At 41.5% G+C, this 20,933-nt stretch overlaps 1 protein-coding gene across 1 annotated transcript in view; it reads right to left on the reverse strand.

Annotated features, from left to right (window-relative positions):
• LOC137432431 (bifunctional heparan sulfate N-deacetylase/N-sulfotransferase 2) overlaps positions 1–20,933 on the reverse strand; it is a 493,706-nt gene that overhangs the window by 30,069 nt on the left and 442,704 nt on the right. Inside the window, exons 14-15 of the mRNA XM_068124366.2 lie at positions 10,316–10,486; positions 1,887–1,996 (exon numbers count right to left, since the gene is read on the reverse strand). Coding sequence (XP_067980467.2) covers positions 1,887–1,996; positions 10,316–10,486 — 281 coding nt within the window. The remainder of the gene's footprint in view (positions 1–1,886; positions 1,997–10,315; positions 10,487–20,933) is intronic.

Consider the following 20,933-nt stretch of genomic DNA (forward strand, 5'->3'; position numbering starts at 1 on the left):
CGATTGACAAGGAATTTTGCACCATAGGAGCGCCTCATTCTATAGAATTTTTTTTATTGATAACTAATAACTATGACATCAGTCACGTGGTTTAGGCACCATCTTGGAAAACATTTGTACCTCTATATCTCCAAAAATGCTACATGGAAAAAATTCAAACATGGTTCATTGTCAAGTACTCTTCATGCGGAATAAGCTATGTTAATGATGATGTTATCGTTGCCTTCATTATGACGTCATAATTTGACAAGTACAACACTTGATCCGATCAGTATGATTTTTTTTTTTCTCTCTGCAACTGTTTGTCTGATGGACATGGAATTTTCACCATAGGAGTGCCTCCTCTTGGAGATTTTTTACTGATAATTATGTCGTCATAGATTATGTGGTATAGGCGCCATATAGGAAAAACCAAAAAACGTTGCATGTCTATATCTTCGAAACCGCTCCATGAAAAATATTGAAACGTGGCTCGTTGTAAAGAACGCCGCATGGGGAATAAGTGTTAATGATGACATCATTGGTGCCTGCCTTATCATAATTTGACATCTTACTATAATTCACCAAATGTCCATCTGTCCGTCTGTTTGCAGGTACCGCAAAAACGGCTGAACCGATCGCAACGATATTTTGGGTGGGTAATCCTGGGACCCCCTGGAGTAAAATAGGGTATATTGTTTTTCCAATTTCAGCTTTGGCCTCCAGCATTTTCCGGTTTGGACTCCCACATAACATTATTTTCCCGGGTACCGCACAAACGGCTGCACCGATCGCTGCACAGCTGCATCTTACTGCACAGATCGCTTACATTCATTCATTCATTTAATGATCATTACGCTCATTCTTTCGCTCATTAAACGTTCATTAAACATTAAACGAATACGAAAATGAAAACGAAAAACATAACGAAATTACCTTCACACCGTATATCAAACACTACCGTGAACACAAACATCGTCACAAACGTTACGTTACGTAATTCAAACCGTGAGCACATCAAATATTGGAGAGCCCATTGCCCAAATTTGAAACACGATGGAATAATATTTACCGATATGAACAGTGATGTGGCTTTTATTGAAATTCTACAAATACTGTTTAGATTTTGATGATTTGCGTGTGATATGATTTAACGGATGTTTATATAAATCGTTTAAAATAAAAAGCCTTAAATTTCTGATATTTTGCCTTTTCATTTGGGCCTCCCAATTGAAGCCCCGCCCATAGGGCGTGTACTGTTGCTAGTAATTTCTAATTTGACATTATACATCATAATTTGACAGGGACAATGCTTAATCTGTTAAGTTTTATCTTTATTGAGTGTGATATACGCAACAATTATATTGGAGAATGTAAATTTATGATGTCATCAGCAATGATTTAAAAAACCCCACTAACAAACAGAAGAGTTGGCTCGTACCAAGTTGACTGCATAGGGTAAGTATTCTATGAATACCGTCTAGTTTTTACATGTTCTGGAAAAGTTAATGTAAACATTTATTTGAAGGAGTCATGGTCGACCACAATGAGATATGCATCTTACACTCAAGGAGGTGTAGAAGAAAGTAATATAGAAATACACAAAATCCAACCAGAAGACATCTTTTTAAAGATGGGAAGTTTCTTTGCACAGCAATATCGTCTTTGCATTGTGTCAGTTGCTGCTCATGGAAAGTGCAAAACATCTTTGACTTGTGATTGTTGTCATTCCTTGTCCAAATGTGTTTTTGAGATACCAACAAATTGCCAAAGAAAAACTACATGTTTAAAAGGGCTTTTCGGGGGTATAAAAGGAAGGAGGGCCATAAAGATGTGGGGGCGTGTAAGTTATCGGAAAACAGGCCAGCTTGGGTGACAAGTGTGGTTCAAAGAAGAGAACAACGTACGTAAGAGCTTGTGTGTAGTTAAAATATGGTGATATATTGAGGAACCGCTGAACGCTGTCAAGTAAAGTTGCAGGTTTGCTTCGCAGCTGCTGTCCATCGAGAAGGAGCAGCTGCAACAAATAATAGTAGGGGCAGAAAACATGCATCAGGCCATTAGGTTCTTATTTGATGCAACACAGTAAGTAATTACATCAGCAAAATAAAACATCATTGAGATTACTCGACTTTTCTTGAACCTTTTCATCATCCTGCAATGATAAAATTTCATGTATTATGTCATTATGAAAACTCTCTGAATATTTCAATGTATGAATCAACACAACGTTTAAACTCGTGCATGATCGGGGACAATCGATCTGACCTACTCATGAAACACAATTTTTAAGAAAGGCAATGGAAGCATCGCTTGGCTGAATAATGTAAGCTCTTAGAATAATATTGTGCAATGTTGAAGGCAATTTCCTTCGGCGAAGAGAGTTTATCTGAATCCATGTCTCATCATGCTGGGAACCCAAGTACAAATCTTGTAACATTAGATGTCCTTGTGATTCATGTAAAATTACTCATGTGTACTACTTTGTGTGTCCTCCATGGCCAAGTTCAAATCTCGTATTAGCAAAGAGAAATGGCCAACAAGCAAAATGCACTCTCATAAATATCGTGCTGGGAAGTGTACATGATGCCCAGAACGAGTCGTACATGGCGATAAGGGTATCGTTGGTTTTGACCTGGTGGTCAGTGGGAGGGTCGGCTCTGGTGCTGTGTTAAGAAAATCTGCCTTCAAGCGATCACCATGCCTGTGCTGCACCAACCCCAGTATCATCAACCATCCACATACAAGCTACCTACCATGCACACAAGCCAATATCCACATACCCCTCTATCTCCAATGCAACCAGGTACCTATCGATAAAAACCACCTTTAGAGGCCATTTTCCCCTGCAAGCGGGGGTTGGCCTTTTTCGGGGACCGTGGTTGTTGTTGTTTTTTTTGGTCCCCTTTTTGAAGCAATGTTTTACGGCCGGATGCCCTTCCTGCCGCCAACCCTTTTTGTCGCCTTTTTACGACAAGCAGTGAATTACCAGTGAACTGGTACTCAATTAGCCGACCTCGGAAGGATGACAGGCTGAGTCAACCCCCCTGGCATTAATTCAGCGATCGACCGGGATTCGAACCCAGGATCCTAGGATCCTAAGCTGGCACCCTAGCCGCTAGCCCAACACCAGGGTACCTATCTATATCAGGCCCAACACCAACTATCAGGCCCAACACCAACTATCAGGCTCAACTATCAGACGCAACACCAGGTACCTATCTATATCCTACTTAAACTTATCCACCCATTCTGCTGTCATTACCTTTCTGGGGAGACCATTCCATGCATTAATCGCTCTCCAACTGAAACACCCCCGCCTTAAAACTGTCATAACTCTCATCTTCTTTACCCTCAAGTTCCCAGGTCCTAACACTGTTCATACTGCTGAAAAACTCCTCTTCCGCTATTTAAACTCTTGCTTTGCGTTTTGCACTAAATAAAACAGGGCTGCCATATTTGTCCGAATGCATGAGTCCCAGTTACACGAGTCCTTTGAAGTGTTATGTATGAGTCCCAGTGCATGAGTCCCAGTTATATGAGTGAAAGTCCTTTGGGCATGAGACAGCGTAAATATTTTTTCCATGTACTGCTAAATGGAAGGTGCCAATATGGCGATTTGTGTTGTGCAGTGTTCAAGTATAAAATTCAACTGGAATAAAATAAAGGTTTTAAAGGTCGTAATAAATGTTAAAAGAAAACGTTTTCTCAAGTTTACCGCCATTGATGCGCCATTTACACCACCTTATTGAGCACGTTAAATTCGTACTCCCTGTCTCTTGTTAGTATCTTTTATGATGTCCCTAAAAACAGTAGATTTCATGTTTGGAATGACTTTCAATTTTGTTTGACTGCCAGACAGATTAAAACAGTTATTTTACTGCTCTCTGTGCAAGTGCAATCGGGCGGGATGAGAGCTGTAGGATTTGGCAAATTCAGAGCCAGGTTCGTGATAAACTGCAGGTTCGTGTTCCGATTCGTGATCCACAGTTTTAAAAATATTAAATTCAATTGAAAATAAGTATTTCCTCAATCACAGACGTCAGTGAACACAGACAGACAAAGTGAACAAATTGCTTAACCCCGCTTTTCGCTTCACACACATGGGGTAATGTCCATGTCAGTAAAAGCCGCTGCTGTTATGAATCGAAAGAGGAATATCGAGCTGGAATCAGATAACTCGCTTTGTGTGTTCTTCCAAACACCAACCTGGAAAACCTCCGATCTTCAACAGGTCAAGGTAGAAACCCAGTGACTGGGATTATACGTGAATTAAAGCGGCGGAGATTCAGAATTGGCTATTTTATTGGAAAGGATGAACAACATTTCAGACTGGAGCAATGTTGACATCAAATGGCATAGTTGTTGTTCCTGTGGATTCAACTCAGAAAGTAAGCGAAGACGTTTCACGGAAAAATGAGCAAAGCAACAAGACACGGGAGAACTCTTTTGTCCCGCCTCTGGAACAAACTCCCTCACTCTCTTCAATCCCACTCATCCCTCCAGGTCTTTAAAACAGCTGTTCACCACCATCTCTTATCTTCCCCCATCCAAAACCTTGATCTTTTCTACCCCCATTAATTCAACCCAGATCCACTTTTCTGAAATACCGACTTCTTTTCTGAAAGTCCTTGCAGTGTCCATGTGGTTTTTTTTTTTACCTTTCCCATCCCCCACCATTCCCCCTCCCACGCCTCCTCCCCCCAAGCCCTCTCCCTCCCACAGATCTCCCGATGTCCCTGCTCTCAAATGTTGTACTTGTGTGCTTCCCCCTCTCTCTCCCCATCTTGTCTTCCACTCCCTTTATTTCGTCTTATGTGTCCGTTTGTTTTTTTTTGTCATTAATGTTAGCTCATACACGAGCCTCGATCTTGTATAAAAAAAAAGTTTTGCGATTAAAAACAACGACATGGGACTTGACAATGAGAGTTTGGCATTCTGATATCATGGATGTTATTGCTGCTGAAGGAAAGTACCATTTCATGTGTGACTGTAGATCCAATGAAAGGTGTTAACGTAGCCAGAAATAGGATATTTGTAAAGGTAAGAAGACACCAGGAATGCAAACATCTACTGAGGATGCGTTTGAATTACATTTTGACCTAGAAAATTACCAGTGGAGGATTCAGCTGCAAACAAATATGAAGGAGATTAATATTGGCTCACCAACAGTAAATAGTGGTTGGATGGACACTGGACAGTGATGATGGTCTGTTTGGAGGTTGTTTGAACACGTCTTCATCTGTAGCAAATGCACGCTGAAAACTCTTTACATGCGAATGCAAAATGAAGTGCAAGTCAGCGGGTTGCAAATGCAGCAATTCTGTTCACATCCGCATCCCAGTGTGTGGTTGAAATGCAGACAACTTCCGTAACCCAGAGGGACTGTGCTCCCTTTTCGAGAGTGCAGAATGAATGTCCACCGAGATATTTTGTTGATGCCACTTGGATTGTTTGATTTGATGCATCAATAAATGTTGGTAAAACAGACATTAATTACCTCCGCCACCGAAGGTGGATGGAGGTTATGTTTTCACCCCTGTCTGTCAATATGTTTGTTTGTCTGTCCGATTGTGAACAAGATATCTCAAAAAGTTGTGGACGGATTCGGACGAAATTTGGCAGTGATGTAGCGCATTTGATAAGGATGAAATCATTAGATTTTGCTGAGGATTCGGATCCGGCTACTAGAATTTTTAAAGTGATTCTTCACCATTTGGAGATAGGGCCAAAAGCGATACATAGCAGGATATCTCAAAAAGTTGTGGACGGATTTCGACGAAACATGGTGGACCGGTTGAGTGTGTGACAAGGAAGAATCGATTCGATTTTGGGGAAGATCTGAATATGGATTTGGATATGAGAATTATTTAATTTTTAAAAGTGATTCTTTACCATTTTGAGATAGGGTAAAAAATGATACATAGCAGAATATCTCAAAAAGTTATTGATGGATTTGGACGAAACATGTTGGACAGGTTGTGTGTGTGACACGGAAGAATCGATTCAATTTTGGTGAACAATGTTACTACATTATATAAATTCTGTATTGTGATTTTCTGATTTAATCTGAGATACAAAACATAAGCTATTCACAAGGCGGAGGTATGCTCTCCACTGAGTGCCGTTCTAGTCTACTATATATATAAAAGAAAGTTTTTGTTTGTTTGTTTGTTTGTCTGCATGCGCTAATCTCCTGAACGGTGAAAGATAGGAGGAAAGCTCTCAAACAAAAAATGTCAGGACGGGCCCCGGGAAGGTTATAGGCTAGGTGGTGAGGCCGGTCGAGGCCGCTTCGGCCGGGCTGGGCCCATTTCGCAATTAAAAGCTGAGCTGAATCATCGTAGTCAATCTTCTACGGCCACGAGTAAAAGCTGAATTATAGTAGTGAATCTTCTACGGCCACGAGTAAAAGCTGAATTATAGTAGTCAATATTCTACGGCCGCGAGTAAAAGCTGAATTATAGTAGTAAATGCATTCAAAAAGAACCAGAAATGTCTGGACGGGCCCCCAGAAGGTTATAGGCTAGGTGGCGAGGCCGGTCGAGGCTGCTTCGGCCGGGCTGGGCCCATTTCGCAATTAAAAGCTGAGCTGAATTATAGTAGTCAATCTTCTACAGCCGCGAGTAAAGCTGAATTATAGTAGTAAATTCATTCAAAAAGAACCCGGGCAATGCCGGGTGCTTTCGGGTAGTTATTAATAATATCGTTATTGTCATAAAAAATATAACGTCACTTTAATTATAATAATTCATCAACTCGCAATGTTTGTTTTAGGCAGATGTTTTTTTAGAGAGATGGTAGACAACACGTTTTGTCCTGATTGTCACTTTTGTTCACCATCACAAAGGATAAACCAGAAGGCACACGTAGTCTCCCCTTGTTCGCTCATTCTGAACAAAAACACAATCGTTAAATGAAAACGCCACGATTATGGCCCACTCCTATTATGGCCCACTCCTATAATGGCCCATGTACGCATATCATCCGGGCACCCTATTATGTCACATACATTGCCATTATCCCTAGTTTTATTGATTAATTATTGATTGATTATTAGGATATTCAACAATCACTTTTGTATACATTAAGGCTAAATTGAATCAATGAAGGTGAACATGAAAAACACTTCGAACTATATTCCCGATGACTAGCCGATCATACGTATGAAGTTTTGCATCGATCTGTTAAGCGGTTCTGGTGAATATTTTTTACGTTTTTCTTTTCAATCCAATATGGCCACCAGACTACGTGGCTGATGACGTCATAAAATTAATTCTTCACTCACATTGGGTCGTAGATCAGATATATGAACTGTGGTAGTAGCTGCAGAAGAGGCACAGAGAAGATATTGCTCAATGGTGGGCCAAAGGTTGGAAATGGCTCGACAGAGTAGGATCATTAATCAGCCAGACTTGGATATGATTTTTTTATTTTTTATTTTTTTTGTATACAAGATCGAGGCTCGTGAAAGAGCTAACATTAATCACACAAAAAGACAAACCGACACACAAAACACAAAAAACAAGGGGAGCGGCAGACAAGATGGGGAGAGAGGGGGAAGGACACAAAAGAGAGGGGGAAGAGGGGGAAGGACACAAACACAACATTTGAGAGCAGGGACATCGGGAGGACTTGGGGGGAGGTGGGAGAGGAATAAAACATATGAACACTGCAAGGACTCTGGGGTGAATTACAGGGGGTAGAAAAATCAAGGTTTTCGATGGGGGAAGATAAGAGATGGTGGTGAACAGCTGTTTTAAAGACCTGGAGGGAGGAGTGGGATTGAAGGGAGTGGGGGAGTTTGTTCCAGAGGCGGGAGAAAAGGGGAATGAAAGAGTGAAGGTGAGCAGAGAGCCTAGACTTTGGCAGTTTAACCATAAGAGGGTTGCAGGCAGATCTTGTGCGACCTGAAGGAATATTGGGGGGACAGAGCACAGAGAGAGCTGGAGGAGCAAGGCCGGAGAGGAGTCGGTAGAAGACAGAAAGACCACCAACCTGCCTGCGGTGAGTGAGTGAAAGGCCCTCGGTGTTGACTACATCGCAGGAGATTCCAATGATTCTGAAAACTTTGGCCTCAACAGCGTGAAGCCGAGCAAGGTGTGAGGCAGGAGCACCAGCCCAGAGGGGGGAACAGTATTCCATTGAGCTGCGGATGAAAGCCTTGTATGTGGTGATGTGATGCCTTGTATGTGATGATGCCTTGTATGCCTTGTATGTGATGCCGAATAATGATGAGAGAGGAGTGCTGGAGTTGAGAGCTGGACATAAGATAAGCGATTGCTGTGTTGATCATGCTGGATATAAGGAGGGTTTAAGTCTTGAACTGATTCAAGACAAGGTTGTCGGACAGCTATTGGAAGATGAGATTGAGATCACAACTGATGGAGGCAACAGTTGAGAGGTGATCGGCAGCAAGGGACTGGGTGGTGTACTTTGATTTATATCTGGTGTAGGAGTGGAGGGTGGTGTCGTCAGCAAAATAATGGATAGGGTTGTTAGTAGCTATAAGGAAGTCATTGATGAAAATAATAAATTGGTAGGGTGAGATGACAGAACCTTGAGGGACATCAGAATTAATGTGGTGCGGATCAGAGAGGACATCATCAACACAGGTAGAGATATATTATCCAGTGAGGAAGCTGGAAAACTGGAGATCAATTGATATTTAAATCCATAAGAATGATGATTTCAGAAGATGGAGAAGATTGTTGGATTTGTTAAATACAGGTAGTGAGGTGATCAAAGAGCCGAATGTGATTGTCAAAGTTGGGAGAGCAGTAGAGGCAGTAGATTAATTTATTGAGATGAAGGAAAACGTCTGAGTGAGAGAACTTGAACATCAGGGTTGGAAAGCTCAAAATGGAGAAGATATGTAGCAGAGATATTGACGTGTGTGCAGGCACATATGCCAGCTTTGGAGCAGAAAATGTGGTCGAGGAAGGTGCTAGCGCACTGGAGGTGGGTAGTGGAGATGGGTTCAGCAATCTGAGTCTCCATAAGGAAGGGCAGTTCTGGTCAAGATGATGGTAGCAGATAGTAGGTAGGGTTGAGTTTTGAATGAAGACCTCGGATGTTTGCAAAGGAGAGAATGAATTAACTGGAGAAGTTTGTGGGTGCCACATATGATTGGCCCACATTTAAATAGTAAAATATTGATTATTTTTTGTTGAGATGTAGCATGAGAGAAAAAGCTGAAAAGAGGGGGTGATGGGCTTCAGGAGATTTTGCAGACAAACAAGGAGTGGCCCAGATAGCACCAGCCGTGAAAACTAGTGGCCCCGGAACTCCCAGAATCCCATGTTTGGTGCAACTGGCAGAGAAAGAGACCCAAGATCTTGCACCAGATGATGAGGCAGCCTCCCAGGGTTCTATACCCGGGTTCTGGCCTCCAGCTTTCTGGTAGCAAGCCTGTGGGAACACCGTCCTCAAGGGTACCCTCTAGCAGGCACTGCAGAACCAGGAATGCAACCCATAAGGCCAAAATAACTCCCTAAATTCACAAACATCTTATCTAGCAGCCTGCCCTAGGAGCTGGCAACATAACCAATGTTCTGCTAAGATCTCCTAAGGGATAGATGTTAGTACCGCCCCAGGTGGCTGTGAGAAGCCTACCATTCCGACATTTAAATTCTAAATTATACCAAAATTACCTTATTTTGTAATTTGCAGTGTAACATCCATCCCAGCATTAAACAATTAAAATAGATGTTATTTATCATGAACAATCTTTTGTAACAAAATATGCCATCAGAAGTTTTCTAAAGTGTTTATAAATGTCCTTCGCCAGCCATCGAGGATTAATGAGGGTAAAAATGATCATGGTTATGGATGGGGGTTGACTTGATGAAGAAATGAACGGCGATCTTTATGCCATGGAAGGAAGAGTTAGATTGAACAGACTGAGGAAGTTGGTTCCATTATTGAGAGAAAAGAGGAACAAATGAGTGGTGGTGACCAATGAGCATGGATTCTGAAGTTAAACCTGAAGTAGGTTACTGGCTCCTTGGAGTAACCTGGAAAATTGGAGGGGTGGGGTGAGAGATGGTGGGTGTCTCCTGTTTCTGGGAGGGCTTTCACTGTGCACTAACGGCCCTACAAACGGCCCGACAAACACCCGTGGACCATCTCAGACAAACAAATAATTATTGCATACGTCAAGTATAATAAAGATGATGGCACAGTGTGAAAATTGAATAAAATAAGATAAACTACAGTATTGTTGTGACAACCATGACATGATAATCATGAAAAAAAAAAAGGTTTATAAGTATATTATGCTAATCATGTGTCATGTATTCCTGACCCAAATCCTGCCCAAAACACTCTTGCCAACCTGAGTTGCTGGGTAATATTGCAACCACCTCTGCACGTGGGTGCTGAAGAGACCTGGATTAAGACAGCGATGTTGCAATGCTTGCAGTGCTGGTGAACCCTCTGGTCCTGCAGAAACCACCTCCAAAAAGGTGTGATTGAGAGCAGTTGAGTCACCGTGCGCGCGCTGGTGCTACGAAGGGAGGTACAACAATGAGGTGTTGTTGTTGTTGTACTCGTGTTTTTTTGTTTTTTTTTTGTGTACAAGATCGAGGCTCGTGTAGGAGCTAACGTTGATCACAAAAAGACAAACTGACACATAAAAAACATATGATAAAGGGAGCGGGAGACAAGATGGAGTGTAGGGACAACATCATTTTGTGTTGACAAATTACAGTCTTTGCAAATTGATATCCAAACGATGATGATCAAGCACTCGAGCATCACGTGAATTTTTTTGATGCATCAATGTACATTTTGCAAAAAAAAAAAAAAGTATGTCTGATGTTCCAAACAAGCCATGATTGATGGCTTTCCAAAATCAATCGAAGGCAATTCCTCCTGAATTGGATGCAGGTGCACGACATTTTTCGCAACACTCTATTAGGAATTGTCACATCCTTTATCTGACAATATTGGCATGCAATGCCACAACTCTCCAAGATAAAATCCTATTTACTGGAGAAATTAATCTCAAATGGAAAGCTCAAAATTACTAGACAATGAAATTTATTTTTATACTCTATTAGCTTGTTTGACATTCATATTTGAGCACAAGGCTAATGATACTGAGACATATGGTTCAAATCCCATACATCATAGTTGGTTGCTCATCCTATACTGATATCTCTAAGTTTTGTGTAAAAGTAGGCTCATGTCTTTGAATGTCCTCGTCCTTTAAGTGACGTGTGCAAGCTACGTCATTGTGCAAACCAGAGTTCAGTGTAAACATAAATAATGAATGCTCTATTGCTAATTTTAAATGAACTTCCCTGCATGATAGAGGGAGAGTAAAGTTAGAATTCCTACAGCAATAATAACTTCACTGTGAGGGGCAATCTATTAATTACATACACTTAGTGTGAAGTATAGATTGACCCGTCATTCTTGTACACACAGGTCTAAACCCCACACCATCCTCTCCTCCCAACAAATTTATTAATTACACATTGGAACCTGGTCTGCAGGATTTATCCCCACTTCTGACAGAACATCTGCAATTATTTTCACTTTATAACAGCCGAAAGTCCCCTAAATGACAGTAAAACTAAAGCTGCCATTATACATAACTTGCTGAAGTACCCGGTGTTGCCCGAGGAAATTCAATGAATGATGTATTTAAATATTTCCTGCATGACAAATTGGGGAATGTTGGCCTTATGCTTTTGTATGAATTACCAATCTTGGGCATTACAAAATGTGCTTGGATCACCTTCCCTTCTTTTAACTTATTTTGATTAATTTTATTTTTTAAATACAACAAAGCATTAGAACCTCAACATACGATCTTCACAATACATATTACTCGATCTCTCCCGTAGAAATCCCAAGCAGGGTATAAGAACATACTCACTTGAGGACTGAACATGGAGGTGTTATAATAAACCTGTGTAAAGCAATCTTTTTAATAGCAGGTACATGTGTAAACATGATAATAATTAATTTCGTTGGCAACAAATCACTGCAAACTCAACATACGATCTTCACAATACATATTACTCGGTCTCTCCTGGAGAAATCCCAGGCAGGTTATAAGAACATACTCACTCGAGGACTGAACATGGAGGTGTTATAATAAACCTGTGTAAAGCAATCTTTTTAATAGCAGGCACACATGTAAACACGATAATAATTAAAAATAGTTGGCAACAAATCAATGCAAACAACATACGATCTTCACAATACATATTACTCGATCTCTCCCGGAGAAATCCCAGGCAGGTTATAAGAACATACTCACTCGAGGACTGAACATGGAGGTGTTATAATAAACCTGTGCAAAGCAATCTTTTTAATAGCAGGTACACGTGTAAACACAATAATAATTAAATTTGTTGGCAACAAATCACTGCAAACTCAACATACGATCTTCACAATACATATTACTCGATCTCTCCCGGAGAAATCCCAGGCAGGTTATAAGAACATACTCATTCGAGGACTGAACATGGAAGTGTTATAATAAACCTGTGTAAAGCAATCTTTTTAATAGCAGGCACACGTGTAAACACGATAATAATTAGAAATAGTTGGCAACAAATCACTGCAAACTCAACATACGATCTTCACAATACATATTACTCGATCTCTCCCGGAGAAATCCCAGGCAGGTTATAAGAACATACTCACTCGAGGACTGAACACGGAGGTGTTATAATAAACCTGTGTAAAGCAATCTTTTTAATAACAGGCGAACGTGTAAAAATTATAGTAATTAAATTTGTGTTGTTGACAACAAATCACTACAACCTCATCATACATCTCCACAATACATATTACTCGATCGCTCCTGGGAAAAACACACCCAGGCAGTGTTTAAGATTTTAATTTTATGTTTAATCGTGTTGAATAAGACCAATTATCAGATTTTAATTTTCTATTTCTTGTTATCCAAACATATTCCTCGACCTACCTCTGGATAAAAGAGGAGGCCTTGTAAAGTTTGGTTGGATTGGTTCCTGCAGGGTCCGAATGCATAACGAACATACACACAAACAAACGCAAACATTCTTCTTTATATGTTAGATTGGAGTAAGTGCCTGCCGGTAAAATAATTTTTCCAACCAACTCTTACAGCAAATTGTTATCTAAAGAACACAAAACTTCACGAAAATACGGATTAAAAATATTGGTATTCATACAAGTAACCCTGGTGTTGGGCTAGCGGCTAGGGTGCCGGCTTAGGATCCCAGGATCCTGGGTTCGAATCCCGGTCGATCGCTGAATTAACGCCAGGGGGGTTGACTCAGCCTGTCATCCTTCCGAGGTCGGCTAATTGAGTACCAGTTCACTGGTAATTCCCTGTTTGTCGCTAAAGGCGGCAAAAAAGGGTTGGCGTCAGGAAGGGCATCCGGCCGTAAAACATTGCTTCAAAAAGGGGACCAAAAAAAACAACAACAACCACGGTTCCCGAAAAAGGCCAACCCCCGCTTGCGGGGAAAAATGGCCTCTAAAGGTGTTTTTATTTTATTTTATACAAGTAACCACTGATCTGATGTGGTGATGAATTGTTACGAGTACTCACCGGGGCATAACTTACCAAGAAGGATTCGATGAATCTCATAATTATTGACATTTAAGGCATCCACTTGAGCCATACATGTTCAAAGCCACCTACCATTACCTTTATGAAACTAGACTATCCACTCTTCAATCACACCCACTCAACTGTGTTGACAGCAAAAAGGTCCTGGAAAATTATGGCAGTGAAACGCAGCACATGGCTGCATTCCACTGTCTGTGGGAATATTTTCCCGCATGAAACTGCTCCCACCAGAAGAATATCAGCATACTTCAATTACCAGCAATTTTTATTCTATATTTAAATTACAATGTTGCAGTTGTAATGCTATCATTTCAAAAATAAGGCTGACAAATAAGAACTTGAATTTATTTAGTTATACGAAGAAGAATGGTCGTCTGCAGCTTTTGAGATAGTTAGGGCAGGGAACTGACAAAGATAAATCAAACAGATAAAGCTACCAAATACAGGATGTGGGATAGCAGGATCTATAAATTACAGGAGATAAGTTTGTTACCTTTATGGCAGCATTATTTATTTAACCAACCAAATTGGCAGGTACAAGACTCAGACATGATAGAGAGAAGTCTGATCATGGATGTTCATTGATATGTTTTCCCTTTTCTTGTGGTTTGGCTTCCAGATACAACTGAGATTTTTGACTTCAGTGGCAATCAGGAGTGGCATGCAACTGCCAACTCAAATATATATAAGATATACAAATAATTGGTGATAATAATAATATTTTTACTCTCCCAACAATGGATAGAGGCCCTCAATGACAAACAAGAGATCAGCACTTTCTCTCTAGCTTTCAATATAGTCTGGCATCGCACCTTAATCTCTCTAAACTCTCTGCCTATGGCATCCAAGGCCTACTCCACACATGGTTTGTTGACTTCCTATACTCTCGTAGCCAATGTGTGGCACTAAACGGAAATCCTTTCATCTCCTCTCCCTGCCAAGGCCAAAGTTCCCCAATAGGCCATGGGCCACATATGGTCCACGAGCATCCCCCCCACCTCTAAACCAAACCAACTTTTTTTGAAGCCCAGAGGAATACTAAACACGATTCCAAATGTTACCAAGAAAAATTTAGGGATGCAATGCCCATTTCGGCTCAACAACGTAGGGTACCCTCATAATTATGCCGACGCTCTCCGACGTCGACCGAACTTTGACTACTGATTATAATCTTCCACCAGAGGCCTCAAATAGCTCCTATTTCAATATATGATATACCAAATGAAAGATTATGAGCTGTTCTTTTTGAATATGTGGTAAATGAAACTATTGGGACAACTAGTTAAATAAACAGCTCTGCGGAACACAATAATTCAACCCGCGACTGCTTCTTCAATGAAATATTGGTATTTATTTCACAATCAGATTTTTTAACATTTATTTACATGGAAACTTTTCAATGTTGTATTAATCTCTTCATCGTGTATTACATTTGCTTTCAGGCGATACCTTCATATTTTTTCTAACAAGAGCCAATCTGAAATAACAGCCATTTGAATGTTTTAGATTCAACGTTGTGGAACGTTAACATGCACTATATTGAATCCAGTTATGCAGGCAATACCCATCGGCATGATCCCGTAATGTTTTTATATGCATTGTAATTAATTGATTCACTTATTAGATCACAAGAAAAATTGTCACTAGCTAGCAAAATCCAAATTTGCCACCAAAAGTGACATGACAGTGCCCTCTCCTACAACTATGGGGATTGTCACTAAAAGAAATGAATATGTAACCCATGCCTATTTTAGTTGCATTTCAGATTCATTTTCCACAAATGAATGTTTTAAATACATAGTTAAGATCTCTCCTCAATATGGAAGAAAACAGGTAACAACCATTTGAATTAATTAAGTTTAACTGCTGTCAATTTACATATTTAAGTTTTCTATTTGCAGATTATACTAATTATAAATAATGGATATCTTGATATATGGATAAATAACCCCTGTTATTAACTTAAGCAAAATAGTAACTGCTTTTTTAATTCTTATTTTATGTGTACTTTCAGATGCGAGTAGGACTTAGACTGCGATGCTGACATCTATACTTGGAGAACCGTGCATCTAACCATGGCTTCGACATCCCACAAGAAGCGAAAGCATTGTACATCTGACACGGAACCCATTTGCATCATACACGTACCAGGGCTGAAGTATGGACCAATACAGCTGATGACGAATGTAAAGGATCCGGAACTGAAGATGGAAAAGTTGAAGGAGATCAAGCGTAGAAGAATGGCTGAACCTCAAGATTCACCCTATCGACTTGAAGAATCATGCAGAAAACTACCTGACATTATTGAAGAAGTGCATGGTTTTCACCGGGAATGCTATCAACGTTTTACGATGAATCTGAACCGCTTAAAAGAAGCAGAAACATCATCTTTGCCAGAATCCCGATCAACCCGCCGATCATCTAGTGATCACATTATCTTCCATGCTGATTGTATCTTCTGCAGATCAGAAGCAAGAAAGAAAGTAAAAATCCAAGGCAGCTGGACAACCGAAGGCCTCATAGACTTTGAACGGGAAGGCTGGAAACATGTCATTGATGTAGCAGAGGTGCGAAATGATGAAACTCTCCTTTTACGCATCAGGGGGCATGACCTCTTTGCATGTGAAGCAAAGTTTCACAGGTCATGTCGAAACAGATACACACAGAACCCTGAAAAATGGCGAAGTGATCGACTTGATGAACAAGAGAGACAGCGTGAAGTAGAAAAAGCTCACCAGATGGCAATGGCAGAAGTGACAAAAGTGGTTGGCAAAGAAATTATTGCTGAGAAGAAAATTATGAAGCTATCTGTCTTGCTGAAGGTCTACACCAATAGGCTTCAGGACAGTCCACACCCGAATCCCAACTTCAGGAGCATCAACCTCAAGAAGAAGCTCGAGAAATATGATGCTTACCAAAGGAGCCTGGGATTTTGTCAAATGGGAGATTTCCAATCATACTTGGTATACAATACTCAAATTAATGTCGATTCAGCTGTTCGAAAAGCCTATCAATTAGCTTCAGAAGACACAGTTGCACTTGTCGGCACACAAATGCACCAGTCAATACAAGAGGCATACAATAACTCTACAGAGGTCAAATGGCCACCAACAGCTCAAGACCTTACCAACAACCAGATAGTAATTCCAGCAGAAATTGAACGTTTCTTACTCTATGCGATAACTGGCAAAGCAGTTCATACATCAGCAAGAGTTCATAGACTTGTTCAGTCAATAGGTCAAGACCTCTGTCGAGCGGCAACAAATGGATCATGGAAGCACCCAAAGCACATACTGTGATACAACAAGTGCATTCAGAGGGATAGGAAAAGTAAAGCCTATGAAAACACTGCTGAAAATCCCTCGATATGTTCCAGTGTTGGCACAGCTGGGTGATACTTGGGACATTCCTTCACAGCTTCTGGATGACCTTGAAGCCTTCACATGTGCCATCTATGGTAGACCAAGGGTTTTAAAAGTGGATGACCTGCGACTCCTCAGGATAAATGAGCTATGTGCTCGTGATGAGATACTAACGCCTTCACAAAACATCGACATGGCCACTTTACCTCCCTGTAGAAGAAGCTTGCTTCAGCACATTGCGCGAGTCAACTATCAAGTGGGAATCTGGAAACGAGCACATATCCCTAAACCTGATGTTCCGCTGGCACACAATGGCCACGGATGGACACAAACAGACGAGCATCTCGAACCTCTGTGGTATGACGGAACTATGTTGCCTGCACAACTCTCGGATCTAGCCCGTACCGTTGCTCCTGGTACAGTCAACGACGACGATAACGACGACGACGACGATGATGATGATGATGCACTCATGGCTGAGAACAGTACCCTGGATGGAGATGAAACAGACAGTGACATAGAATGAACACTAAATCATGTTTATCCATGTTTCAAATTTGTCTATAATGTAATTGATTAACCAGATGTGTTCCTGTGTTTTATGTTATATTTGATATGTATAATTCAAAATGAAATGTCTGTGTGTCTGTGACCGCCGATGGCTGTGGGCACCACACCCGGGCAAACGGCTTATTGGTGGGTGTGTGTGTGTGTGTGTGTGTGTGTGTAGGTGTGTGTGTTTAGGGGTGTGTGTGTGTGTGGTTTTTTTAGTATTGTGTGTGTAACAAACATGTTTAGCAGAATATGTGTACATTCTCTTTGTCAAAGCTTTGAGGGTTAAGCGATTTTTGGCACTATGTGATGGCCATATTGGATAGAGTCACAACTATTGATTAAAATAAATAAACATGTTTGCTTAGTATCTTGTATTCTCAACAAAAGAAATTTAAAATCAGTTTAGTATATATGCATATAAAAACGTTATGTAATATAGGTATTGCTGTGCAACTGGATTGTTAATATAGTACATGTTAACGTTCCAAAACGTTGAATCTAAAACATTCAAATGGCTGTTATTTCAGATTGGCTCTTGTTAGAAAAAATATGAAGGTATCGCCTGAAAGCAAATGTAATACACGATGAAGAGATTAATACAACATTGAAAAGTTTCCATGTAAATAAATGTTTAAAAATCTGATTGTGAAATAAATACCAATATTTCATTGAAGAAGCAGTCGCGGGTTGAATTATTGTGTTCCGCAGAGCTGTTTATTTAACTAGTTGTCCCAATAGTTTCATTTACCACATATTCAAAAAGAACAGCTCATAATCTTTCATTTGGTATATCATATATTGAAATAGGAGCTATTTGAGGCCTCTGGTGGAAGATTATAATCAGTAGTCAAAGTTCGGTCGACGTCGGAGAGCGTCGGCATAATTATGAGGGTACCCTACGTTGTTGAGCCGAAATGGGCATTGCATCCCTAAATTTTTCTTGGTAACATTTGGAATCGTGTTTAGTATGCCTCTGGGCTTCAAAAAAAGTTGGTTTGGTTTAGAGGTGGGGGGGATGCTCGTGGACCATATGTGGCCCATGGCCTACAAGGCTCTCTGGAAAAATCCTCTTTATATATTTGCTGATGACACAACCCTCTGCCATGACATCCCTCATCCTTCAGATCTTGAAGAGAGGGAAGGGCCCTCGCTTCAGACCACAACAAAATAGCAAGCTGGTCAAACAATTGGAATATGTCTTTCAATCCAGACAAATCGATCTCTCGATCTCTCTCTCTCTCAAGGACCTTCTGGCAAACCCTCCCATCTACATACATTCTTTAAAATCCTATTGAGGAAGTTCAGCAACTGAAACTCCTGGGTCTCACTATCAACCATGATCTTTCTTTGGCAAACCACACTTCAAACTTGACGCAAAAGCCAGTCACTGACTGATCATCTTACATTATGCAAAGTCCTTCCTTGGCACACATGAACCCCTGTCCACCTACAATGCCTTCATTTGCAGCATGATGGCGTACTACTCTCCCATCTGGGCAAGCACCAATGCCTCACACCTTCCTCAGCTTGACACCCTGGAAACCTAGGCCTTTTTTTTTTTTTTTTGTATACTGAATCGAGGCTCGTGAAAGAGCTAACATTTATTTCACAAACAAATCAACCAGACAAACAAAATATACAAAAAGAGGGAGCGGAAGACAAGATGGGGAGAGAAGGGGAAGCACACAACCACAACATTTGAGCAGGGAGAAGTGTGGGAGGGAGAGGGCTTGGGGGGAGGAGGCGTGGGAAGGGGGGTGGGGGGGGGGAGAGGTATAAAACACAAGGGGACGAAATTAGCGGGGGTAGAAAAGATCAGGTTTTGGATGGGGGAGGATAAGAGATGGTGGTGAACAGCTGTTTTAAAGACCTGGAGGGTGGAGTGGGATTGAAGAGAGTGAGGGAGTTTGTTCCAGAGGCGGGAGAAAAGAGGGTGAAGGAGTGAAGGTGAGCAGAAAGTTTTGATTTTGGCAGTTTAACCATAAGAGGGTTGCAGGCAGATCTTGTGCGACCTGTAGGAATATTTGGGGGACAGAGCCCAGAGAGAGCTGGGGGGGCAAGGCCAGAGAGGAGTCGGTAGAAGACAGAAAGACCACCAACCTGCCTGCGGTGAGTGAGTGAAAGGCCCTTGGAGTTAGCTTCATAGCAGGAGATTCCAATGATTCTGAACGCTTTGGTTTCAACAGCGTGAAGATGAGCTAGGTGTGAGGTAGGAGCACCAGACCAGAGGGGAGAGCAGTATTCCATAGAGCTGCGGATGAAAGCCTTGTATGTGGTGAGGAGCTCAGGTGTGCCAAGGAAGGACTTCGCACGACGGAGGATGCCCAGTCGGCGACTGGCTTTGGAGGCCAGATTTGAAATGTGGTTTTCCCAGGAAAGGTCATGGCAAATAGTGAGACCCAAAAGCTTGAGTGACAACTTCTTGGAGAGGATTATTCAGAAAGTGGATGGGAGGGTTGTCCAGTCGGTCTTTTCGGAGAGACATCGTAAGAGTGTGAGATTTATCAGGATTGAAAGACATGTTCCATTTGTTTGCCCAGTCTGTGATTTTGTCCAGGTCTGCAGAGAGTGAGGAGGCTGCAGACTGCCGATCTGAGGGATGAGGAATGGAGCGACAGAGAGTAGAGTCGTCAGCAAAGAGATAGAGAGGATTTTCAAGAGAGTCAGAGAGATCATTGATGAAGACCAGAAAAAGCACAGGGCCCAGAACACTACCTTGGGGAACTCCAGCCTGAACAGGAAGAGGAGATGAGAGAAACCCATTCAGGGCCACACGTTGACTATGACCAGATAGGAGGTCCGCCAGCCAAGCATGGAGATTTCCATGGATACCAAAGGAGGAGAGTTTGGTGAGCAGAGCAGGGTGCCAGACCGTATCGAAGGCACGTGAAATGTCAAGGGAGACAGCTCTAATTTCCTGTTTGGCGTTGAGGACCTCCATCCATTGTTGAGAAAGCAGAAGCAGCATGTCCAGAGTAGAGTGACCAGGTCTGAAACCAAATTGATGATCAGAGATCAAGCCATTGGGGAAGAGGAAAGATTTCATATCTGAAGCAATGATGGATTCCATGACTTTGCTGATAATTGGGAGAAGGCTGATTGGTCTGTAGTTGCTAGGATCTGTTTTTGCACCTTTTTGTGCAAAGCGGTGATGTTGGCTGATTTCCAAGCAAATGGCAGATGACCTTGAGCAAAAGAGAGGGTGAAGAGAACAGAAAGAGCGGAAGAACATGATTTTAGGACCCGTGGGCTGATGCCGTCAGGACCAGTTGCAGAATCAGAGTCGAGGGTTGACAGAAACTTTTCCACCTTGTCAGGAGGAAAGGACACAGAGTCCAGGAGCAGCTGGGTACGACTGGGTACGGTGAGTACAGAGAGGGATGGGTTTGGGACACAAGATTTAGAGGCAAACACAGAGTTGAGGCATTCAGCTTTTTCACGTGCGGAGTCAGCCATTA

Source organism: Myxine glutinosa, chromosome 8 (genome assembly GCF_964187855.1).
Source record: "Myxine glutinosa chromosome 8, kmMyxGlut1.1, whole genome shotgun sequence".
NCBI lineage: Eukaryota > Metazoa > Chordata > Myxini > Myxiniformes > Myxinidae > Myxine > Myxine glutinosa.